Below are 26,116 nucleotides of genomic sequence, written 5' to 3'. Positions count from 1 at the left end.
GTTACGTCACTATGCGATCGGGTTGTGCTCAGCTTGGGGTCTCCTGGCACCTTGACGCGTCGAGTTGCTGTGCCCCTGCATCGGATGCGCTGTACCGTGCGCTGGCTCCGTGAACCGTAGGGACAACACCGGGACACCCCCGAGGCCGGAAAATGGTGAGTGTGCAGGGCCGGCCTAGTTGGAACCGGCCGTGGTTGCCAGACCCGGGCCTCCCCACAGTCACCTCTGGCCGCAGTGTGGGGCTGGGCTGGCAGCTGGGACGCCAAGAGTCCGGTCCCGTCCCTGCGCGGCGACTGCGGTCCCAGCCACGGAGCCCTCGCTGGGCACCTCCGCGCCCGCAGCCCCAAGTCTTTCCTAGATTGTGCAGGGACCACGGAAGGGTCATGGGGAGAATCCCGCCTTGTGTGTTTGATTTGAGTGGGAGGAGCTGCAGTCTGTAGGGTCCGCAGTCCCTTCTTTATTCCCAAAAGTGGTTTCCCCATGAGTCTTCCAAAGATGTTGGAAGCAGAGTCTCAAATCCACTACCCTGTCCCCCAGCCTAGCTCCTCCCACGGAGGGCCATTAATCCCTAGATTTCCAGATCCCTCCCCGTATTCCCAAACGCCTACTTCTCCTCTCCAATGGAAAACATCGTCACCAACTCTTTGGCCTGTCTGGTGCATTTCAAACACACGCAGTATTTTAATAATCTTTTTTCCAATTGATGCCTCTTTTAAAAGATTTCTTGTTTGTGGATATTTTACATCAGAGAAAAAAAATCAGAAAAATTATTCACTTGGAACTACTCTGCATAAAATGCTGTGCCCCTCATTCTGGTATCTTTCCAGGGCACAGACATCCTATGGGAACTCCTTTGGGTTGAGGTTCCTTTTCGTAAACTTTCGTGGGTGATCTATGTTTTCAGCACAGTTTCAGATTGGCACTGTCCTGCCTTGGGTTTATGACCTTGAAAAGATTTATTCATTTGAATGTCATTTTTCCAATAAATATAAAATATATGTTATCAGAAGAACTTGAGAGACAGTACCAAATATTTCCAAAGAGGCAAAAAGTAAATGAATCTCAGGAAACAAAAAAATATCAGTATTACATTTATTAAAAATTCTTTGTTCTTCCCCTGAAGAACGTGGAATATGTTTCTGAGGTCTGTTCTTTTAGTTTGATAATTTCAGATGGTATTCCAGGACTTAAACTTGCAACGCCTAGAAGCACTCAGATATGAGTAATACTTTAGTAAACTATTTCTTTTTTTTTTTTTTTTTTTTGAGACGGAGTCTCGCGCTGTGTCACCCAGGCTGGAGTGCAGTGGCGCGATCTCGGCTCACTGCAAGCTCCGCCTCCCAGGTTCACGCCATTCTCCTGCCTCAGCTTACGAGTAGCTGGGACTACAGGTGCCCGCCACCACGCCCGGCTAGTTTTTTGTATTTTTAGTAGAGACGGGGTTTCACCATGTTAGCCAGGATGGTCTTGATCTCCTGACCTCGTGATCCACCCGCCTCGGCCTCCCAAAGTGCTGGGATTACAGGCTTGAGCCACCGCGCCCGGCCTAGTAAACTATTTCTTGCCATGGAAATAATTGACTGACATTATCATTTTCTTTCTTTCTTTTTTAACAGATGGGGTCTGGCTGTTGCTCAGGCTGGTCTTGAACTCCTGGGCTCAAGCGATTCTCCAGCCTCAGCATCCCAAAGTGCTAGGATTCCAGGCATGAGCCACTATGCCCTGCCCGACATTCTCATTTTCTGAAAGCAATAGTGGGTTTTCTTGTTAAATGCCCTAAAATTTTCTTCCTTCCTTCATTCCTTTATTTATTTATTTAGAGACAGAGTTTAGCTTTGTCACCAGGCTGGAGTGCAGTGACACGATCTCAGTTCACTGCAACCTCCGCCTACCAGGTTCAAGTGATTCTCCTGCCTCAGCCTCCTGAGTAGCTGGAATTACAGGCACGCGCTACCACGCCCAGCTAATTTTTTTTTTTTTTTTTTTTTTTTTAGTAGAGATGGTGTTTCACTATGTTACCCAGGATGGTCTCGATCTCCTGACCTCGTGATCCACCCGCCTCGGCCTCCCAAAGTGCTGGGATTACAGGCATGAGCCACCACGCCCGGCCTCTTGCTTCCTTTATACATAAACACTGTGTTTAAGTAATTTTGCTGGATTTTTTTTTTTTTAAAGCCCAAGTCTCACTCTGTTGCCCAGGCTGGGGTGCAGTGGCACAATTTTGGCTTACTACAACCTCTGTACTTGGAAGCTGAGGATCCACAGGCAGATGCTGTTAGGGGAAGAGGGGAAGATGTCAGAGGTTTTAATTGTGGTTTCCTTGGGTGTGTTTTTAGACATTACATTTGAGTTTCACATCTGTAATATAGGTGCACTGAGTGTAATTGGTGCATATTGACAGCGATTCTCCTGCCTTAGCCTCCTCAGTAGCTGGGATTACAGGCACGTGCCACCATGCCCAGCTAATTGTTTTGTATTTTTAGTAGAGACGGGGTTTCACCAAGTTGGCTAGTCTGGTCTCAAACTCCTGACCTCAAGTGATCCACCCGCCTCGGCCTCCCAAAGTGCTGCGATTACAGGCGTGAGCCATTGTGCCAGGCCCTCTGCTGGATGTTTAAGGAACAATCCTTAAGATTTTAATTAAATTGTCTCATTTAAAATTACTAGTAGTGTTCCAGAGCCTTGCAACTGGGGACCAGAGGCCTGAGATGTTTCCAAGCTAAGTCCACCCTTGAGCCTGCAAAGAAAGATCATTGAAGGCCCAATTGGTTCTTCCTGGGGAGTCTCCCCTACAGGTCTGCCAGCTACTCATGCCCGCCATGGAAGGATCCCTTTGTACTCAGAGAAACTGCAGAGCACTTGGAAGTTGAGGATCCACAGGCAGATGCTGTTAGGGGAAGAGGGAAGGATGTCTGAGGTTTTAACTGTGGTTTCCTTGGGTGTGTTTTTAGACATTACGTTTGAGTTTCACATCTGTAATGTAGGTGTACTGAGTGTAATTGGTGCGTATTGACAGTGTCTGTGAAGGTCAGGACTTATGTTTCTAGAGACAGGGTTAATGAATTGAGGAGCTCATTTGCATCAGAACCTCAATCTCAATCTGGTTGAGAGTTTCCTCACTTGGGAAAATGGAAACCTGGGGAATCTAATGTTTCTTTGCTGCCATAGGAGAGAAAGAGGTGTGGAGCTCCCATAGTTCCTTGCTGATCAGGTGCTCCTATCCTCCATTACCATGTACTGACACACTCTAGGGGTTACATTTTTCTTATTTTTATTTTTTTTTTAGACCAAGTCTCACTCTATTGCCCAGGCTGGAGTGCAGTGGCACGATGTCGGCTCACTGCAACCTCTGCCTCCTGGGTTCAAGCAGTTCTCCTGCCTCAGCCTCCCAAGTAGCTGGGATTACAGGCGTGTGCCACCATGCCTGGCCAATTTATTTTGTATTTTTAGTAGAGACAGGGTTTTACCATGTTGACCAGGCTGGTCTCGAACTCCTGACCTCAGGTGATCTGCCTGCCTCGGCCTCCCAAAGTGCTGGGATTACAGGTGTGAACCACCACGCCGGACCTAGGTTACATTTTTCAAGCTGCGAGAGTCTGGGTCCAAGCTGGGGAATATGTTTAACTTTTTTTTTTTTTTTTTTTTTTGAGACAGAGTTTTGCTCTTGTTGCGCAGGCTGGAGTGCAGTGGCACAATCTTGGCTCACCACAACCTCTGCTTCCCGGGTTCAAGCGATTCTTTTGCCTCAGCCTCCGAGTAGCTGGGATTACAGGCATGCGCCATGACACCCAGCTAATTTTGTATTTTTAGCAGAGATGGGGTTTCTCCATGTTGGTCAGGCCGGTCTTGAACTCCCAACCTAGGTGATCTGCCCACCCCGGCCTCCCAAAGTGCTGGGATTACAGGTGTGAGCCACTGCGCCTGGCCTTTTTTTTTTCTTTTTTTGATACAGTGTCTCACTCTGTTGCCCAAGCTGGTCTGGAACTCCTGGCCTCAAGCCATCCTCCCACCTCAGTCTCCCATGTTTAACTTTTTTTTTTTTTGAGACAGGTTCCCACTCCATCGTCCAGGTTGGAGTGCAGTGATGTGATCATGGCTCACTGCAACCTCCACCTCCTGGGCTCAAGTGATACTCCTGCCTCCTCTGAGTAGCTGGGACTACATGCGTGCACCACCATCCCCATCTAATTTTTGTATTTTCTATAGAGGTAGGGTTTCGCCATAATGCCCAGGCTGGTCTGGAACTCCTGGGCTCAAACAGTTCTCCCACCCGGGCCTCCCACAATTTCTTGACATCCAAAGATACTTTTGCTGTCTTAAGGTTTTATATTTTCCTGAATGTAATCCACTTGGAGTTATTCAGGATATAGCCTTCTCAGATGGGCTTCCTTCACTGAGCCATATACTTTTAAGGTTCTTCTGTGTCTTCATGGCTTGATACCTGATTTCTCTTATCAATGAACAATATTTCATCGTAAGATTGTACCAGCCGGGCGCGCTGGCTCATGCCTGTAATGCCAGCACTTTGGGAGGCCCAGGCGGGTGGATCACAAGGTAAGGAGTTTGAGACGAGCCTGGCCAACATGACGAAACCCCGTCTCTACTAAAAATACAAAAATTAGCCTGGCGTGGTAGCACACACATGTAATCTCAGCTACTCAGGAGGCTGAGGCAGGAGAACTGCTTGAACCTGGAAAGTGGAGGTTGCAGTGAGCCAAGATAGTGCCATTGCACTCCAGCCTGGAAAACAAGAGCAAGACTCCGTCTCAAAAAAAAAAAAAAAAAAAAAAAAAAAAAAAAAGATTGTACCACAGATTGTTTATCCATAAACCTGTTGCATGATGTCTTGGTTAAGTCTTTTTTTTTTTTTTTTTTTTTTTTTTTGAGATGGAGTCTCACTCTGTCACCCAGGCTGGAGTGCAGTGGCATGATCTCAGCTCACTGCAACCTCCACCTCCCAAGTTCAAGCAATTCTCCTGCCTCAGCCTCCCAAGTAACTGGGACTACAGGCGTGTGCCACCACGCCTGGCTAATTTTTTGTATTTTTAGTAGAGATGGGGTTTTGCTGTGTTAGCCAGGATGGTCTCGATCTCCTAACCTTGTGATCCGCCACCCTCAGCCTCCCAAAGCGCTAGGATTACAGGCGTGAGCCACCACGCCCAGTCGGTTAAGTCTTAAATTTGCAGTTATGAAGAAACCTCCCGTAAATATTCATGGGCAGGTTTTTGTGTGAACAGTAGTTTTCAACTCACGTGAGTAAATAGCAAGGAATGTGATTGCACGGTCCACTGGTAAGAGGATGTTTTGTTAGAAACTGCCTGTCTTCCAAAGTAGACATACCATTTTCCATTCCCATTGGCAAGGAATGAGGATTCCTGTTGTCGACATCTTTGCTTTCCATTGCCGTTCTTAGCATTTTGAACTTTGTACATTCTAATCAGTGTAAAGTGATATCTTTTCAGTTTTATTTGCAGCTCCCTAGTGACATATAATGTTGAACATCTCTTCATATGTATATTTGCCATCTGTATATCTTTCACTGGTGAGGTGTGTGTTCAGGTCTTTTGTCCATTTTTCACTGGTTTGTTTGTCTTACTGTTGTTGAGATTTAAGAGTTGGAATTGGAGGCAGCCATGGTGGCACACGCTTGTCATCCTAGCTACTCCAGAGGCTAAAGCGGGAGGATTGCCTGCACCCAGGATTATAAGCCCAGCATGGGCAACATAATGGATCCTGTCTCAAAAAACAAAAAGGATGCTAGGCATGGAGGCTCATGTGGGGCCACCCAGGCTGCTGGGGAGCAGGGCTGAGGAGTGGTGGGGCCAAGGCTAGGGCTGGAGCTGCCATGGGATCGGAAAGAAAAAATTAGCCCAATGTGGTGGTGCACCCCTATAGTCCCAGCTATTTGGGAGGCTGAGGCATGAGAATCCCTTGAGCCTAAGTGGTGGAGGTTGCAGTGAGCTGAGATCACACCACTGCTCTCCAGCCTGGGCGACAAAGTAAGACTGTCTCGAAAAAGAAAAAAAGTTCTTTGGATATTTCAGATACTAGTCCTTAATCAGATAAGTGCTTTTGTGAAGATTTGCAAAAATCTGTGCCTTTTATTTTTATTCTTTAAACACTTTCTTTCACAGAGTAGGAGTTTTTCTTTTTTTTTTTTTGGAGACAGAGTCTTGCTCTGTCACCCAGGCTGGAGTGCAGTGGCGCCATCTCGGCTCACTGCAAACTCCGCCTCCCGAGTTCACGCCATTCTCCTGCCTCAGCCTACAGAGTAGCTGGGACTACAGGCACCCACCACAACGCCCGGCTAATTTTTCTGTAATTTAGTAGAGACGGGGTTTCACCGTGTTAGCCAGGATGGTCTCGATCTCCTGACCTCCGATCCGCCCACCTCGGCCTCCCAAAGTGCTGGGATTACAGGCATGAGCCACCGCACCCGACCAGGAGCTTTTCATTGTAATGAAGTGAAACTTATTTTTTCCTTTCATAGGTTGTGCTTTTAGTGGTTTATCTAAAAATTCATCACCAAAGCCAAGTGGATAGTTTTGCATGTTACATTTACATCTATGATTGATTTGGGCTTAATTTTTGTGAAAGGTGTAAGATTCATGTATAAATTTTTTGTGGGTGTGTGAGAGTTTAATAGTATAAATTTCACTTAGGCACTGTTTTTGTCACATTCCACCAATTTTGATAAGTTCTATTTTCATTTAATTCAAATTTAATTTTCTTTTTTCTTCTTCTTTTTTTTTTTTTTGAGATGGAGTCTCGCTGTGTCACTCAGTCTGGGGTGCAGTGGTGCAATTTCAGCTCACTGCATCCTCCTCCTCCTGAGTTCAAGCCATTCTCCTGCCTCGGCCTTCCAAGTAGCTGGAATTACAGGCATGTGCCACCACGCCTGGCTAATTTTTGTATTTTTAGTAGAGATGGGATTTCACCATGTTGCCCAGGCTGGTCTCAAACTCCTGACCCCAAGTGATCCGCCCACCTCGGCCCCCCAAAGTGCTGGGATTACAGGCGTGAGTCACTGCACCTGGCCCAAATTTAATTTTTCTTGAAACTTTTTTGATTCATGTTTAGAACTGTGTGGGGTTTTATCTCCAAATGTTTGATGGTTTTCTAACTATTCTTCTGTTACTGATTTCTAGATTAATACCATGGTGGTCTGAGAGCATGTTTTATATAATGTATATTCTTTGAAAATTGGTGGCCGGGCGCGGTGGCTCAAGCCTGTAATCCCAGCACTTTGGGAGGCCGAGACGGGCGGATCACGAGGTCAGGAGATCAAGACCATCCTGGCTAACACGGTGAAACCCCATCTCTACTAAAAAATACAAAAAACTAGGCCGGGCGCGGTGGCTCAAGCCTGTAATCCTTGCACTTGGGGAGGCCGAGACGGGCGGATCATGAGGTCAGGAGATCGAGACCATCCTGGCTAACATGGTGAAACCCTGTCTCTACTAAAAAAAAATACAAAAAACTAGCCGGGCGCGGTGGTGGGCGCCTGTAGTCCCAGCTACTCGGGAGGCTGAGGCAGGAGAATCGCTTGAACCCGGGAGGCAGAGCTTGCAGTGAGCTGAGATCTGGCCACTGCACTCCGGCCTGGGCGACAGAGCCAGACTCCGTCTCAAAAAAAAAAAAAAAAACAACAACAACTAGCCGGGCGAGGTGGCGGACGCCTGTAGTCCCAGCTACTCAGGAGGCTGAGGCAGGAGAATGGCCTGAACCCAGGAGGCGGAGCTTGCGGTGAGCCGAGATCCGGCCACTGCCCTCCAGCCTGGGCCACAGAGCGAGACTCCGTCTCAAAAAAAAAAAAAGGAAAAAAAAAAAAAGAAAATTGGTAAGTTGTGTTTTTGTCCACACATGGTTTATAATGGTGAATGTTCCACATGAATTTGAGAAGAATGTGTGTTGTTCTGTTGGATGAAGCATTCCATGGATTTTAATTAAACCTAGTTGTTGCCTTTCAACTAAACTATGTCCTTTCTGACTTTCTACCTGCTGGAAGTCTTTTTTTTTTTGAGATTGGGTATACCCTGTCACCCAGGCTGGAATGCAGTGGCATGATCTCAGCCTACTGCAACCACCACCTCAGCCTCCTGAATAGCTGGAACTACAGATGTGTGCCACATGCAGGGCTAAATTCTGCCTTTTTTGTTTGTTTTTTGACACAGAATTTCGCCCTTGTCGCCCAGGCGGGAGTGCAGTGGCAAGATCTCAGCACACTGCAACCTCCACCCCCCAGGTTCAAGTGATTCTCCTGCCTCAGCTTCCCAAGTAGCTGGGATTACAGGTGCACACCAGCATGCCCGGCTAATTTTTGTATTTTTAGTAGAGACAGGGTTTCACCATGTTAGCCAGGATGGTCTTGATCTCCTGACCTTGTGATCCACCCACCTTGGCTTCCCAGAGTGCTGGATTACAGGCGTGAACCACCGTGCCTGGCCTTTTTTTTTTTTTTTTTTTTTTTTTTTTTTGAGATGGAGTCTTGCTCTGTTGCCAGGCTGGAGTGCAGGGGTGTGATCTCAGCTCACTGCACCCTCCGCCTCCCAGGTTCAAGCAATTCTCCCGCCTCAGCCTCCCGAGTAGCTGGGGCTACAGGCATGAGCCACGAGCCACCATGCCCAGCTAATTTTTGTATTTTTAGTAGCGATGGGGTTTCACCATGTTGGTCAGGTTGGTCTCAATCTCTTTACCTCGTGATCCATCTACCTAAGTCTCCCAAAGTGCTGAGGATTACAGGCGTAAGCCACCATGCCCAGCCACCTCTCAGTATAGTTTTCACTGCAAGCTACCCATTCCAAGGGTTGTGGTGTTTAGTATTTTTCATGGTTTTGTTTTTGTTTGCTTTGTGGAAAATAATGCTCCTACTATTTTTGTTTCAGTCTGCAAGTGCAAATGTACAATAAATTCTTTGGTGGCTGGATAAAAATTACTAGATCTTGGTCAAGTTTAAATTTACAAACTTAAAAAAAGTGGTGAAGTGTATCAATTGATCCTTCATTTGTACATAATTGTTCTCTGTAGTCATCAACACTAATGTTATCTTAATAGGCTAGTTTTGTCTTCCTACTCAGTTTGAAGTGGGAACTATTTGACATTTCCTAATTATCAAGGATATGATACTTTTTTTTCTGTTTTCTTTTTATTTTTTAGTAAAATGCTATACATGAAATCTTTAGTTATTTTTGGCTGGAGTGCAGTGGTATAGTTTTGGCTCACTGTACCCTTGACTTAGCGGGCTCAAGCAATCCTCCCACCTCAGCCTTCCAAGTAGCTGAGACCACAGGTGTGCACCACCATGCCTGGCCAAGTTTTGTATATTTTGTAGAGACAGTGTTTCACCATGTTGCCCAGGCTGGTCTCAAACTCCTGGGCTCAAACGATCCGCCCACCTCAGCCTCCCAAAGTGCTGGGATTATAGACATGAGCCATCACGCCTGGCCAAAATATTTATTTTCTTTTATATGTAAATAATATGTAAATAAACCTTACAGAGAGCACCCAGGCATGCAGATGAACTTGTCAAGCGGGAGAGTTGCCTGGAGCCAAATTTCTTCCTGCTCAGACCCTTGTCCTAATGACTTAAGAAAACCCCTTCTAACTGTGTGGATCTTTTCATGTATGGCACACATGAGTGCATGGAAATGAGAGAACCTGGGACAACAGCCCCTAGAGTGTCTGTCTGGGAATCACTTTCTCCTGAAACTGGAGAAAGGAGATTTTACAGTTTTTTTTGTTTTTTTTTTTTTGAGACGGAGTCTAGCTCTGTCACCCAGGCTGGAGTGCAGTGGCGCGATCTGGGCTCACTGCAAGCTCCGCCTCCCAGTTACACGCCATTCTCCTGCCTCAGCCTCCCAAGTAGCTGGGACTACAGGCACCTGCCACCACGCCCGGCTAATTTTTTTTGTGTGTTTTTTTAGTAGAGATAGGGTTTCACTGTATTAGCCAGGATGGTCTCGATCTCCTGACCTTGTGATCTGCCTGCCTCAGCCTCCCAAAGTGCTGGGATTACAGGCATGAGCCGCGGCGCCCAGCCCTTTTTTTTTTGAGATGGAGTCTCGCTCTGTTGCCCAGGCTGGACTGCAGTGGTGCAATCTCAACTCACTGCAACCTCTGCCTCCCAGGTGCAAGCGATTCTCCTGCCTCTGCCTCCCAAGTAGCTGGGATTACATGCATGCACCACCATGCCCAACTAATTTTTGTATTTTTAGTAGAGACGGGGTTTCACCATGTTGGTCAGGGTGGTCTCGAACTCCTGACCTCAGGTGATCCACCTGCCTCGGCCTCCCAAAGTGCTGGGATTACAGGCATGAGCCATCCCGACGCAGATTTTATGTTCCTTTGGAGGTATGAAATTATCTGTTAATTTTATATAATCATGGGCAAATTCACCATCAGACCATGGTGGACGTCAGTGAAGTCCCTTGAAAATTGATACTGTCGGCCGGGCGCGGTGGCTCAAGCCTGTAATCCCAGCATTTTGGGAGGCCAAGACGGGCAGATCACGAGGTCAGGAGATCGAGACCATCCTGGCTAACACGGTGAAACCCCATCTCTACTAAAAAATACAAAAAACTAGCCAGGCGAGGTGGCGGGCGCCTGTAGTCCCAGCTACTCGGGAGGCTGAGGCAGGAGAATGGCATAAACCCGGGAGGCGGGGCTTGCAGTGAGCTGAGATCCGGCCACTGCACTCCAGCCTGGGCGACAGAGCCAGACTCCGTCTCAAAAAAAAGAAAAAAGAAAATTGATACTGTCAATCTATTCTTCAAGGTCAGCAAAGCCCAGATGACATGATTATGGATTCCAGAAAGTGCTCTTCTGACATTTTATCTCCATGTGTATATGTATTTGTGCTACAAATTGGTTGGAAGCAGTTCTGAGGCTCATGGGTATAAGGATTTTGTGAAGGTCTCAGTTGTAAGGGCCCCTTCTTTGTGCCTGAGCTCTGTGTTCCCAGTAACTTCCTAGCCTCATGAAATGGGACAGAAAGTAAAAGGAAAAACTGAGTCTATGATAAATATTACGCTCACAGCCGGGCACGGTGACTCATGCCACCACGTGGGGACATATATATATCAGAAACAAGTTGAAATTAATATGTCTCTAAAAGAGTATTTCCATTCAATCAGCAGAATCTGAGTGCTTCTAATGGCCTCAAATACTTCAGGACGATATGGGCAGCTAGACCTTGTTACAAGTTGGATTTCCACAAGCCTCCTGTCCTCTCATATATAACAAAGGGGATAGAAGATTCTCAATGTGTATTTACTTATTAAAACCTCCACCTCATTTAATCCCACATCTTTCAGGAATGCTGAATGATTTGGGTAATAAGAAATTACGCTGTGGGCTGGGTGTGGTTATTCATACCTGAAATCACACTTTGGGAGGCCGAGGCAGGAGGATCACTTGAGGCCGAGAATTCAAGATCAACCCGGACAACATAACAAAACCCCATTTCTAACAAAAAAAAAAAAAATTAAAAATTAGCTGGGTGTGGTGTTGCACATCTGTAGTCCTAACTACTCGTGAAGCTGAGGCAGAAGGGGCCCAGGGATCTGAGGCTACAGTGAGTTATGATTGCTGCACTTGAGCCTGGGTGACAGAGCAAGACCCTGTCTCTTAGAAAACAACAAACACACAAGAAATAAGAATTTATCTCATAAAGAATTGAAGATCTTGCCTGTAATCCCAGCAATTTGAGAGACCAAGACTGGTGAATCGCTTAAGCTGAGGAGTTTGAGACCAGCCTGTGTAACATGGCAAAATCCCATCTCTACAAAAAATACACACAAAATACTTAGCCAGGTGTAGTGGTGTGTTCCTTTAGTCCCAGTTACTCAGGAGGCTGAGGTTGGAGGATTGCTTGAGCCTGAGAGGTCTAGGCTCCAATGAGCTGTGATTGTACCACTGTACTCCAGCCTAGGTAGCAGAGCGAGACCATCTGTGTCTCAAAAAGGAAGGAAAAAAAATTGATCTTAAAGTTTGTCTCATTTGTGTAGGATTTCTTTCATTTTTCCAAGTTGAACTAGATACTACCATTAGAGAGCAATAAGACTTACAGTGACCACAGTAAAGATGTAGCCGTAAGTTTATGTGTTCAATGTGCTGTTAAATTTCTAACAATCGAGTCATACACTAAATGTCTGGAGACCACAAAATCGTGTGTGAAATTCTTATGAATCGAGTATACCTCTCATCCTTGTCAATCTCACCTATTCTCTACTTATATTGGATGTTTCAGGACTCAGTGGCTTTTGAGGATGTTTCTGTGAGCTTTAGCCAGGAGGAGTGGGCTCTGCTGGCTCCTTCACAGAAGAAACTCTACAGAGATGTGATGCAGGAAACATTCAAGAACCTGGCATCTATAGGTAAGGATGACATCATTTTTTCTTTTCTTTTTTTTTTTTTTAAGACAGAGTTTCACTCTTGTTTCCCAGGCTGGAGAGCAATGGCGCTATCTCAGCTCACCACAACCTCCATCTCCCAGCTTCAGGCAATTCTCCTGCCTCAGCCTCCCGAGTAGCTGGGATTACAGGCATGTGCCACCACACCTGGCTAATTTTTCTATTTTTAGTAGAGACGGGATTTCACCATGTTGGTCAGGCTGGTCTTGAACTCCTGACCGCAGGTAATCTGCCCGCCTTAGCCTCCCAAAGTGCTGGGATTACAGGCGTGAGCCACTGTGCCTGGCCTTTTTTTTTTTTTTTTTTTTTTTTTTTTTTTTTTTTTTTTTGAGACCGAGTCTCCTCCTGTTCCCCAGGGGTGGAGTACAGTGGTGGGATCTTGGCTCACTGCAACCTCTGCTTCCCGGGTTCAGGCGATTCTCCTGCCTCAGCCTCTCAAGTACCTGGGATTACAGGTGCCTACCACCATGCCCAGCTAATTTTTGTATTTTTAGTAGAGACAGGGTTTCACCGTATTGGCCAGGCTGGTCTCCAACTGCTGACCTCAAGTGATCCTCCCACCTCAGCCTCCCAAAGTGTGGAGATTACAGGCATGAGCCACCGCACCCCAGTGACATCATTTTTTCTTTTGTTTTCTTTTTTCCGAGACAGAGCCTCACTCTGTTGCCCAGGCTGGAGTGCAGTGGCACGGTCTCTCCTCACTGCAAGCTCCACCTCCCAGGTTCACGCCATTCTCCTGCGTCAGCCTCCCAACTAGCTGGGACTACAGGCGCCCGCCGCCACGCCCGACTAATTTTTTGTATTTTTAGTAGAGACGGGGTTTCACTGTGTTAGCCAGGATGGTCTCGATCTCCTGATCTCGTGATCCGCCACCTCAGCCTCCCAAAGTGCTGGGATTACAGGCATGAGCCACCGCGCCCGGCCGACATCATTTTTTCATATAGTCAATTAGAGAACTAGCATTTCTTGCTCATAATCACTGTTCTGAGGTTTGGAATCTGAAAAGGGAATACTTCTGTAAATAAACCAAGCATGGTTACAGCTCATTGTGAACCTATAATAATATTTGTATAATTTTTAATAATTTATCATGATTATTCTTGATCTACATTTTAGGGGAAAAATGGGAAGACCAGAATGTTGAAGATCAACACAAAAACCAGGGGAGAAATCTAAGGTGAGTTGTACTGACAAGAAATAGCAGTGTTCCTTGAAAGAATCTTAAAAATATTATGGCCAGGCACCGTGGCTCACGCCTGTAATCTCAGCACTTTGAGAGGCTGCAGTGGGTAGATCACGAGGTCAGGAGTTCAAGACCAGCCTGGTCAACATGGTGAAACCCTGTCTCTACTAAAAATACAAAAAAGTTAGCCAGTTGTGGTGGTGGGTGCCTGTAATCCCAGCTACTCGGGAGGCTGAGGCAGAGAATTACCTGAACCCAGGAGGTGGAGGATGCGGCGAGCCGAGATCACGCCACTGCACTCCAGCCTGGGCAACAGAGTGATACTCCATCTCAAGAAAAAAAAAAAAAAAAAAAGTTGTGACACTTTTAAAGCAAGAAAGAAGTGCAGCTCCAAATTTATTTATTTATTTATTTATTTATTTTTTTTTTTTAAATTTTTTTCTCGAGATGAGGTTTTGCTGTCACTCAGGCTGGAGTGCAGTGGCATGATCTTTGCTCACTGCAACCTCCGCCTCCCAGGATCAAGTGATTTTCCTGCCTCAGCCTCCTGAGTAGCTGGGATTACAAGCACGTGCCACCACACTCAGCTAATTTTTGTTTTCTTGTTTTGTTTTGTTTTGAGACGGAGTCTCGCTGTCTCCCAGGCTGGAGTGCAGTCGCGCTATTTCGGCTCACTGCAAGCTCTGCCTCCCAGGTTCACGCCATTCTCCTGCCTCAGCCTCCAAAGTAGCTGGGACTACAGGCACCCACTACCATGCCTGGCTAATTTTTTGTATTTTTAGTAGAGACGGGGTTTCACCATGTTAGCCAGGATGGTCTCGATCTCCTGACCTCGTGATCTGCCCACCTCGGCCTCCCAAAGTGCTGGGATTACAGGCATGAGCCACTGCGCCCGGCCTAATTTTTGTGTTTTTAGTAGAGACAGGGTTTCGCCATGTTGGCCGGGCTGGTCTCAAACTCCTGACCTCAGATGATCTACCCACCTCAGCCTTCCAAAGTGCTGGGATTACAGGCATGAGCCACTGGGCCCAAATTTATTTATTATCAGAAAATGTTTACCAGAAATGTTTTCTTAAGTGACACAGATGTCCACTGGTTGAAGAATATTATACTTGGGCCAGGCACTGTGCCTCACTCTTATAATCCCAAAACTTTGGGAAGGTGAGGTGGGCGGATCAGCAGAGGTGAGGAGATCAAGACCAGCCTGGCCAACATAGTGAAAACCTGTCTCTACTAGAAATACAAAAACTAGCCAGACTTGATGGTGCACACCTGTAATCCCAGCTACTCAGGAGGCTGAGGCAGGAGAATCACTTGAATCTAGGAGGCAGAGGTTGCAGTGAGCCCAGATCACACCACACACTCCAGCCTGGGCAAGAGAGTGAGACTCCATCTTCTATCTCAAAAAAAAAAAAAAGAAAGAAAGAAAGAGAGAAAAATATTGTACTTGGGAACAATTTTTGTTGTTTGTTTGTTTTGTGAGACAGTCTCTCACTCTGTCACCCAGGCTGGAGTGCAGTAGTATGATCTTGGCTCACTGCAACCTCCACCCCCCGGGTTCAAGCAGTTCTTCTGCCTCAGCCCCCCAAGTAGCTGGGATTATAGGCACGTACCACCACACCAGGTGATTTTTGTATTTTTTAGTAGAGATGGGGTTTCACCATGTTGGCCAGGCTGGTCTCAAACTCCTGACCCCAAGTGATCCACCCACCTCGGCTTCCCAAAGTGCTGGGATTACAGGCATGAGCCACCATGCCCAGCCTTGGAAACAGTATTTTAAAGCCTCACATACAACTTCAGGAAGCCAAGGCGAGCAGATCATTTGAACTCAGGAGTTCGAAACCAGCCTGGGCAACAAGACGAGACCCTATCTCTACAAGAAATAGAAAATTCAGTCAGTCGTGGGGGTGCACGCCTGTAGTCCCACCTACATGGGAGGCTGAGGTGGGAGGATTGATTGAACCCGGGAGGTCAAGGCTGCAGTAAGCCATGATTATGGGCATTACTGTACTCCAGTCTGGGCAACAGAGTGAGACTCTGTCTCAAAACGAAACAAAAAAAAAAAACCCCATACATCAATATTATTGTTCCGATAATAGCTATCAGTGACACAGGCCCTCTTGCTGAACATTGAGTATATTCATTTTTAAACAAGTGAGACAGGGCAGAAAACTATTTCCCTGAAAATGATAAAAATTTAGTTCTGCTGCCGGGTGCAGTGGCTCACGCCTGTAATCCCAGCACTTTGGGAGGCCAAGGCGGGCAGATCACTTGAGGTCAGGAGTTCAAGACCAGCCTAACCAACATGGCGAAACCCTATCTCTACTAAAAATACAAAATTAGCTGGGTGTGATGGTGCATGCCTGTAATCCCAGCTACTTGGGAGGCCGAGGTAGGAGAATCGCTTAAAGCTGGGAGGTGGAGGTTGCAGTGAGCTGAGATCGCGCCATTGCACTCCAGCCTGGGGAACAAGAGCGAAACTCCATCTCAAAAAAAAAAAGAAATTTAGTTCTGCTACCTGATGATAAATATAAAATCATTAATACACAATCAGTATTACTGTGCTTCTAATTTTTTACAGAAGCCATATGGGAGAGAGACTCTGTGAAGGTAAAGAAAGTAGTCAATGTACAGAAACCGTCAGTCCCAATCTAAGTGTGAGGAAGAACACTGCTGGAGTAAAACCATATGAATGTACTGTCTGTGGAAAAGTCTTCATGCGTCGTTCATCCCTTACTAGACACATGAGGTCTCACACTGGATATGAGCTATTTGAGAAGCCATATAAATGTAAGGAATGTGGGAAAGCCTTTAGTTATCTCAAATCCTTTCAAAGACATGAAAGGAGTCACACTGGAGAAAAACCCTATAAATGTAAACAATGTGGAAAAACCTTCATATATCACCAACCCTTTCAAACACATGAGCGGACGCACATTGGAGAAAAACCCTATGAATGTAAGCAATGTGGAAAAGCTCTTAGTTGTCCCAGTTCACTTCGAATTCATGAAAGGATTCACACTGGAGAAAAGCCCTATGAATGTAAAAAATGTGGGAAAGCCTTCAGTTGTCCCAGTTCTATTCGAATACACGAAAGAACTCACACTGGAGAGAAACCCTACGCATGTAAGGAATGTGGGAAAGCCTTCATTTCCCACACAAGTGTTCTAACACACATGATAACACACAACGGCGATAGACCTTATAAATGCAAGGAATGTGGGAAGGCATTCATTTTTCCCAGTTTTTTACGAGTACACGAAAGAATTCACACTGGAGAGAAACCCTATAAATGTAAACAATGTGGTAAAGCCTTCAGATGTTCCACTTCCATTCAAATTCATGAAAGAACTCATACTGGAGAGAAGCCCTATAAATGTAAAGAATGTGGGAAGTCTTTCAGTGCACGCCCAGCCTTTCGAGTACACCTGAGAGTGCACACTGGAGAGAAACCCTATAAGTGTAAAGAATGTGGGAAAGCCTTCAGTCGAACCAGTTACTTTCGAATACATGAAAGGACTCACACTGGAGAAAAACCCTACGAATGTAAAAAATGTGGGAAAACCTTCAATTATCCTCTAGATTTGCAAATCCACGAGAGAAATCACACTGGAGAAAAACCCTATGAGTGTAAGGAATGTGCAAAAGCCTTCATTTCTCTCGAGAACTTTCGAAGACACATGATCACCCACACTGGAGACGGACCTTATAAATGTAGGGACTGTGGGAAGGCCTTCATTTTTCCTAGTGCATTACGAACACATGAGCGGACTCACACTGGAGAGAAACCCTATGAATGTAAACAATGTGGAAAAGCCTTTAGTTGTTCTAGTTACATTCAGATACATGAAAGAACTCACACTGGGGAGAAACCTTATGAATGTAAGGAATGCGGGAAGGCCTTTATTTATCCCACAAGCTTTCAAGGACACATGAGAATGCATACTGGAGAGAAACCCTATAAATGTAAAGAATGTGGGAAGGCCTTTAGTCTTCACAGTTCCTTTCAAAGACATGAAAGAATTCACAGTTGTGAGAAACCTCTTGAATGTAAGCAATGTGGAAAAGCCTTCAGTTTGTCCACATCCTTACAAAAGCATATGAGAATGCACACTCGATAGAAACTCTATAAATGGGAGAAACGGGAAAGTTTTCAGTTCTAACAGATACTTTCAAAGTTGTGAAACTTCCCAGTGAAGAGAGAAATCCTACCAGTGTAATATAGAAAGCGAGATGCAAGATAATTCGTGTATAGTCAGGTACCATGTAATCATGTTTCATTGAGCAACGGACCATATACAGGTTGGTGACCCCGTAAGATTATATAATACCTAAAACATTTCTATCAACTGCAATTTAGTAGCGGCAGAAACACCACAGTGCAGCACATTATTTAAGTGTTTATGGTGCCGGTGTAAACCTATTGCACAGTTGTATAAAAGTACAACAAGCTGGGCATGTTGGCTCACACCTGTAATCCCAACACTGGGAGACTAAGGCAGTAGGATTGCTTGATGCCAGGAGTTTGTGACTACTCTGGTCAACATAGTGAGACCCCATCTCTACAAAAACTAAAAACATTTTCTAAGTGTGGAATTACACCCTGTAGTCCCATCTACATGGGAGGCTGAGGCAGGAGGATTGCCTGAGCACGGGAGTTCAAGGCTACAGTGAACCAAGATCAAGCAATGGCAGCCCAGCATGGGTGACAGAGTGATACTCTGTATCAAAGATTAAAAAAAGTAAATTGGCTGGGCACAGTGGCTCATACCTGTCATCCCAGCACTTTGGGAGGCTGAGGTGGGAGGATCAGTTGAGGTCAGGAGTTCAAGACCGGCCTGGTTAACATGATGAAACCCTGTCTCCATTAGAAATACAAAAGTTAGCTGGGTGTGGTGGTGCGCCTGTAGTCCCAACAACTTGAGAGGCTGAGACAGGAGACTCGCTTGAACCTGGGAGGTGGAGGTTGCAGTGAGCCGAGATCTGCCACTACGGTCCAGCCTGGGTGACAGAGCGAGAGACTGTCTCAAAAAAAAAAAAAAAAAAAAATTACAGCACATATAATTATGTGCAATATATACTTGATAATAAATGGCTACATTACTGGTTTATATATCTACAATACTGTTTTAAAATGTATTCGTATTTATTTTTTTAACAGTAAGACAGTCTCAGGCAGGTCCTTAAGGAGATACTCCAGAAAAAAGGCATTGTTATGATAGGCGATGACGGCTCCATGTGCAGGACTGCCCCTGAACGTATTCCAGCGGGACAAAACGTGAAGGCGGAAGACAATATTGATGATCCTCACCCCGGGTAGTCCTACACTAATGTGTGTTTGTGTCTTAGTCTTTAACAAAAATAATATTAAAAGTAAAAAAGAATTAATAGAAAAAGCTTATAGAATATGGACATAAAATATTTTTGTACAGCTGTACAATGTGTTTTAAGCTAAATTATTACATCAAAGGTTTTAAAAATAAGTTTATAAAGAAAATAATATACAGTAAGTTAAGGTTTATTTATTTATTTATTTATTTTTTTTTTTTTTTTTTTTTTTTTTTTGAGACGGAGTCTCACGCTGTTGCCCAGGCTGGAGTGCAGTGGCGCGATCTCGGCTCACTGCAAGCTCCGCCTCCTGGGTTCCCGCCATTCTCCTGCCTCAGCCTCCTGAGTAGCTGGGACTACAGGCGCCCGCCACGGCGCCCGGCTAATTTTTTGTATTTTTTTAGTAGAGACGGGGTTTCACTGTGGTCTCGATCTCCTGACCTTGTGATCCGCCCGCCTCGGCCTCCCAAAGTGCTGGGATTACAGGCTTGAGCCACCGCGCCCGGCCTGTTAAGGTTTATTTATTATTGAGGAAAAAATGTTTTTATGAATGTAGTGTAATCTAAGTGTACAGTGTTTATAAATTCTCCATTAGTGTACAGTAACATCCTAGGCCTTCCCATTCACTCACCACTCACTGACTCATCCAGGGCAACTTCTAGTCCTGCAAGCTGTGTTCATGGCAAGCATCCTATGCAGGTGCATCCTTTTTTATCTTTTTTTTTTTTTTTTTTTTTTTTTTTTTTTTTGAGACGGAGTCTCGCTCTGTCGCCCAGGCTGGAGTGCAGTGGCCGGATCTCAGCTCACTGCAAGCTCCGCCTCCCGCGTTCACGCCATTCTCCTGCCTCAGCCTCCCGAGTAGCTGGGACTACAGGCGCCGCCACCTCGCCCGGCTAGTTTTTTGTATTTTTTAGTAGAGACGGGGTTTCACCGTGTTAACCAAGATGGTCTCGATCTCCTGACCTCGTGATCCGCCCGCCTCGGCCTCCCAAAGTGCTGGGATTACAGGCTTGAGCCACCGCGCCCGGCCCCTTTTTTATCTTTTATACTGCATGTTTACTGTGTGTATTTTCTATGTTTAGACTCATAAATACTTAACATTGTGTTACAATTTTCTGCAGTGTTCAGTACAATAATACGCTGTATGGTTTATAGCCCAGTAGCAACAGACTGTACCATATAGTCTATATGTGTTGTAGCTATACCATCTAGATTTGTGTAAGTTCACTTTGTGATGTTTGTACCATAAGGAAATCACCTAACAACACGTTTCTCAGAACATATACCCATGATTAAGCAACTTCTGACTGTATAATGCTCCAGAAAATTCACACCATGATATAAATTCATCACACATGATATAAAAGTTAAGGCTAGGTATGGTGGCTTATGCCTGTAATCCCAACACTTTGGGAGACCAAGGCAGGCAGATCACCTGAGGTCAGGTGTTCGAGACCCGCCTGGCCAAGATGGTGAAACCCCATCTCTACTGAAAATACAAAAATTAGCTGGGTGTGGTGGCGTGCGCCTGTAATTCCAGCTACTTGGGAGGCTGAGGCAGGAGAATCATTTGAACCTGGGAGGCGGAGACTACAGTAAGCTGAGATTGTGCCACTACACTGCAGCCTTGGCAACAGAGCAAGACTCCATCCCACACACCAAAAACTTAAAAAAAATTTTTTTATCACTGGCTTATTCTTCAAGTACATCTCTGGACATCAATTGTAACATTACTTTTCCAAGAAATCCTGGAGGTGAGATAATTCTGTAAGTACTCTTTAAGCAGTAGTCAAAAGTTTAAAAGGTTGTGTTTTCTCATTAAATCAGTTAGTAAAACTTTTCTCTTTTGATGTCTTGATTCACGAGTAAATTGAAGTGTTTTGTTTTTTTTTTGAGACGAGTCTCGCTCTGTCGCCCAGGCTGGAGTGCAGTGGCGCGATCTCGGCTCACTGCAAGCTCCACCTCCCGGGTTCACACCATTCTCCTGCCTCAGCCTCCCGTAGCTGGGACTACAGGTGCCCACCACCACACCCGGCTTTCTTTGTATTTTTAGTAGAGACGGGGTTTCGCCATGTTAGCCAGGATGGTCTCGATCTGCTGACCTCATGATCCGCCTGCCTCGTCCTCCCAAAGTGCTGGGATTACAGGCTTGAGCCACCGTGCGCAGCCTGAAGTGTATTTTTTTTAAAGACCAGTGTTAGTAGAAGTGTATTTTTAATATACAATTAATTTTAATTTGTATATGGTTTTTCAGTTCTCTGAATAAAGAGATTGTTGAATACTGACACATTGGTAACTGTAGTACTTTTCTCACTGGCCTCATGTGGAAGGTGGTGCGTATATTATCCATTATATATTTATTTCACCTTTCTTTTGCGAGAAACTACTTTTTAAATTTCTTGGCCAGACACGGTGGCTCACTCCTTTGTAATCCCAGCACTTTGGAAAACCAAGGCAAACAGATCACTTGAGGTCCGGAGTTCAAGACCAGCCTGGCCAACATGGTGAAACCCCATTCTCTACTAAAAATAACCAAAGTTAGCCGGGCATGTTGGAGGGTGCCTGTAATCTCAGCTACTCGGGAGGCTGAGGCAGGAGAGTTCCTTGAACCTGGAAGGCAGAGGTTGCAGTGAGCCGAGATCACGCCACTGCACTCCAGCCTGGACAACAGAACGAGACGACACATCAAAAAAAAATAAAATGTAATAAATTTCTTGCCAGACGCAGTGGTTTACGCCTGTAATCCCAGCACTTTGGGAGGCCGATGCGGGTGGATCACGAGGTCAGGAGATTGAGACCATCCTGGCTAACACAGTGGAAACCCCGTCTCAACTAAAAATACAAAAAAAAAATAGCCAGGAGTGGTGGCGGGAGCCTGTAGTCCCAGCTACTCCGGAGGCTGAGGCAGGAGAATGGCGTGAACCCGGAGGCGGAGCTTGCAGTGAGCCGAGATCGCGCCACTGCACTCCAGTCTCGGCGACAGAGCGAGACTCTGTCTCAAAAAAAAAAAAAAAAAAAAACTTACCCAGTGATGATGTGAACAAGCTGGCACCAGATGGGAAAGCGGCTGAGCCCAGGTTGCCCTACCCCATTCACCTGCGACGGCACCAGTAGGTCCCCAAGGGCAGAAGGGAACTTCATACGCCAGTCATCTTCCACAATTCTCAAAGACCGCGGACCCCCATCCCACAGTAACAATCTTAGGCTCCCCCAGATGCCGCAGTAACTATCTCAGGAAAGTCCGTTATGCAGCACCGCCTGTGGCGACCGAGAAGACCTTGCCATCTCCCTCGGTCTCCTGGAACACTGTGTTGGGCTCTCCGGCCGGATCTTGTCCCTCACACGCGACAACCAAGCTCAGGGGACGATATCAGAGTGATCACCAAGTGGGGCCCGACCACTGGTGCGACTGCGCCAGACCTGGACCTTCCCCTACCCCACCAGATGCCACCTGATCAAGGTCTCACTCCAACCTGTATCTCGGCCCAAAGCAGTCAGAGGGTAGCCTGCTGGGCCCGGGCCACCCTCCACGGATTTCCTGAATGGCTAGGGCTGATTCCCAGCCTCTACAGGCAGGCTTAGAAAAATTTGGGAGAGTCCAGCTGGGTGCAGTGGCTCATGCCTGTAATCCCAGCACTTTGGGAGGCTGAGGCAGGCGGATCGCTTGAGGTCGGGAGTTCCAGACCAGGCTGACCAACATGGAGAAACACCGTCTATACTACAAATACAAAATTAGCCGGGCGTGGTGGCACATGCCTGTAATCCCAGCTACTAGGGAGGCTGAGGTAGGAGAATCGCTTGAACCTGGAAGGCAGACATTGCGGTGAGCTGAGATCATGCCATTGCACTCCAGCCTGGGCAATAGGAGCAAAACTCCGTCTTAAAAAAAAAAAAAAAAAAAAATTTGGGAGAGGCTGGGCATGGCAGCTCAAGCAAGTCATCCCAACACTTTGGGAGGCTGAGGTGGGAGGATCACTTTAGTCCAGGATTCTGAGGTTGCAATGTGTTCTGATCAGGCCAGCACACTCCAGCGTGGGTGACAGAGGGAGACTCAGTCTCCAAAAAGATAACTCAGAAGAAATAAACAATTTTGAGGCTGGGTGCAGTGGCTCACACCTGTAATCCCAGCACTTTGGGAGGCTGAGGCAGGCGGATCACCTGAGGTTGGGAGTTTGAGACCAGGCTGGCCAACATGGTGAAATCCTGTCTCTACAAAGAAAAACAAAAGTTAGCCGGGTGTGGTGGCGGGCACCTGTAATCCCAGCTTCTCAGGTAGCTGAGGCAGGAGAATTGCTTGAACCTGGGAGGTGGAGGTTGCAGTGAGCCGAGATCGTGCCATTGCACGCCAGGTTGGGTGACACAGTGAGACTATGTCTCAAAAAATAAACAATTTTGGTTGGCACTTCCTACCATGGGGCCCCACGCAGAAGGGTAGACAGCCCTGGGGTGCTCTCCCCAGACTACCTTGGCACATTTCACTGCTTTCTCCTTCTAGACTTTATTTTTTTGTTTTTTGAGACAGCATCTTGCTCTGTCACCCAGGCTGGAGTGCAGTGGCGCCATCTCAGCTCACTGCAACCTCCACCTCCGGGGTTCTAGCGATTCTGGTGCCTCAGCCTCCTGAGTAGCTGGGATTACAGGCATGTACCACCACACCAAGTCAATTTTTTGGGTTTTTTTTGGTAGAGATGGGATTTCACCATGTTGGTCAGGCTTGTCTTGAACTCCTGGCCTCAAGTGATCAGCCAGCCTTGGCCTCCCAAAGCACTGAGATTACAGATGTGAGCTCCTGTGCCTGGCCCTAGAAGGAGACTTTTTTTTTTTTTTTTTTTCTGAGACAGAGTCTCGCTCTGTCGACCAGGTTGGAGTGCAGTGACACAATCTCGGCTCACTGCAACCTCCCTGTCCCAGGTTCATGCAATTCTCCTGCCTCAGCCTCCATAGTAGCTGGGACTACAGGCACCCGCCACCACGCCCAGCTAATTTTTTTGTATTTTTAGTAGAGATGGGGTTTCACCATGTTAGCCAGGATAGTCTCAATCAGAAGGAGACTTTTTAAAGTTTTCAGGGGATTCATCCTGTGGCCAGACTCTATGGAGCAGGACAACTATGCCGGGGTGCCCTTCTCAGGCTTCTCTGGCTCACCTGTAATAATCTCTGTCTTTAGAGGGTGACTTAGACAAATTTTCAAGGAGCATATCCAGGAACCAGGCCCCACGTGTGACCAAAACTAGGCCTGGGGTGCTCTGCTCTAGGGTTCCTAGCTCACCTAAGCTGTTTCCTTATCCCCACGCCATCCCCAAGGACCTACAAATATTTCCTGGAGGCACATCCCACAGTCAGAGGCCTCTGCGGGATGGCAGCTCACCTGTGGTCCTTCTGCTGGCCTCTTTATTTGGTTGCAACCAGTCCCTACCACTGGCTGGGACACAGGAATCTTTGCACTCAGAGCCTCCTATGAAGGAGCCCACACGGGGCTGTGGGCAAACTCAGGTCACCCTCTCCAGGCCTCTCGTTGGCCAGGTCCAATCTCTCTTCCTGGAGGGGGACTTATAAAAGTTTGGGGCGGGAGGTCACATGTTAAAACAGGGATGCATGTGGGACCAGGGCTGAGCCTGGAAAGTACTCCACAGTCCTTACTCAACCCAGGCCAGTCACTACCATAGGAGGGGGACTTAGAAATACTTTTGGTGGGGGTGATACCTCCAATAACAGGTCCAATATGGCAGATGGGTGCAGGGAGCCCTTTTTAGGCCTCACAAGCTGGCCCAGCCCTCTGTCAAGAAGGAAACTTGAAAAGCACACATCTGGTGACCATGCCCCAAGTGGGACCACAGAAGAGTGTCCCCTGCCATCCCACCCTGGCATCCCTAGGTGGCCCATGCTAACTGGCCCATTGGAGGGGTTCTCAGAGGAAACATTAGAGGGCCAATATGATACCACCCTCACTGGGCTTCCCTGTCCACCCTGGGCCAGTCCTTGTCATCAGAGGGGGCCTAAGAAACATATGCTGTTGGTGCTTGCAAACTGACCCCTAGAACACTTAAGAACTTTTTATTTTTATTTATTTATTTTTTTGAGACGGAATCTCGTTCTGTTACCAGGCTGGAGTGCAGTAGCACAATCTCGCCTCACTGCAATCTCCGCCTCCTGGATTCAAGTGATTCTCCTGCCTCAGCCTCCTGAGTAGCTGGGACTACAGGTGAGCGCCACCATGCCCGGCTAATTTTTGAATTTTTAGTAGAGAAAGGGTTTTACCATGTTGGCCAGGATGGTCTCGATCTCTTGACCTTGTGATCCACATGACTTGGCCTCCCAAAGTGCTGGGATTACAGGTGTGAGCCACCGCGCCCTGCCTACTTTTTTTTTTTTTTTTTTTTTTTTTTAGAGACAGGATCCGCTCTATCACGCAGGCTGGAGTGCAGTGGAGCCATCATGGTTCACTGCAGCCTCAAACTTCTGGGCTCAAGCAATCCTTCCACCTCAGCCTCCCGACTAGTAGCTGGGGATTATAACTGCATGCCATCCTACCTGGATAATTTTCTAATTTTTAATTTTTTTTTCAAGAGATAGGATCCAGGCTGGTTGTGGTGGCTCATGCCTGTAATCCCAGCACTTTGGGAGGCCGAGGCAGGCAGATCACTTGAGGTCAGGAGTTTGAGGCCAGCCTGGCCAACATGGTGAAACCCCATCTCTACTAAAATTACAAAAAGGAGCCAGGCATGGTGGGGGGGCGCCTGTAGTCCCAGCTACTTGTAAGGCTGAGGCAAGAGAATCGCTAGAACCCGGGAGGCAGAGGTTGCAGTGAGCCAAGATCGGGCCACTGCACTCCAGCCTAGGCAACAGAGAAAGACTCCGTCCCCCACCCCCGCCACCACACACACACAAAGAGATAGGATCTGGCTCTCTTCCCCAGGCTGGAGTGCAGCGGTGTGATTATCACTTACTGCAGCCCTGACCTCCTGTGCTCAAGCAATTCTCTCAAGTAGTTGGGAATACAGACACCTGTCACCACACTCGGCTAATTTTTTAAATTTTTTGTACAGACAGGGCCTCATTTTGTGGCCCAGGCTAGTCTAGATCTCCTGGGCTCAAGTGATTCTCCCTTCTCAGTCTCCAGAGTTGTTAGGATTATAAGAGCAAGCCACCACACCCGGCTGTGGGTTATAAATTCTGTCCCCCTCCAACAAGCAAA

General features: G+C 46.7%; 4 protein-coding genes across 4 annotated transcripts in view; 3 read left to right on the top strand and 1 right to left on the bottom strand.

The window, feature by feature from the left end:
• Positions 1-26,116, top strand: part of RNASEH2A (ribonuclease H2 subunit A) — a 239,428-nt gene that overhangs the window by 34,872 nt on the left and 178,440 nt on the right. The window lies entirely within an intron of this gene.
• The window catches only part of GET3 (guided entry of tail-anchored proteins factor 3, ATPase), a 422,808-nt gene that overhangs the window by 285,744 nt on the left and 110,948 nt on the right, over positions 1-26,116 (top strand). The window lies entirely within an intron of this gene.
• LOC126942542 (zinc finger protein 709) overlaps positions 1-26,116 on the bottom strand; it is a 143,994-nt gene that overhangs the window by 117,248 nt on the left and 630 nt on the right. The window lies entirely within an intron of this gene.
• ZNF791 (zinc finger protein 791) lies at positions 3-18,645 on the top strand. The gene is made up of 4 exons (XM_050770358.1): positions 3-155; positions 12,248-12,374; positions 13,527-13,587; positions 16,175-18,645. Exons 1-4 carry the CDS (start codon positions 153-155, stop codon positions 17,712-17,714), a joined length of 1,731 nt encoding a protein of 576 aa, XP_050626315.1. The 5' UTR covers positions 3-152; the 3' UTR covers positions 17,715-18,645.

Source organism: Macaca thibetana, chromosome 19 (genome assembly GCF_024542745.1).
Source record: "Macaca thibetana thibetana isolate TM-01 chromosome 19, ASM2454274v1, whole genome shotgun sequence".
NCBI lineage: Eukaryota > Metazoa > Chordata > Mammalia > Primates > Cercopithecidae > Macaca > Macaca thibetana.
Note: the sequence above shows the minus strand (reverse complement) of the source record. Positions and strands in the feature narration are given on the sequence as shown.

What these genes read in the sequence shown, in the direction of transcription:
- ZNF791 (XM_050770358.1), top strand. An exon ending in CAAGAACCTGGCATCTATAG is followed by an intron (nt 12,375 to 13,526) that starts GTAAGGATGACA and finishes TCTACATTTTAG; the next exon opens with GGGAAAAATGGGAAGACCAG. An exon ending in AACCAGGGGAGAAATCTAAG is followed by an intron (nt 13,588 to 16,174) that starts GTGAGTTGTACT and finishes AATTTTTTACAG; the next exon opens with AAGCCATATGGGAGAGAGAC.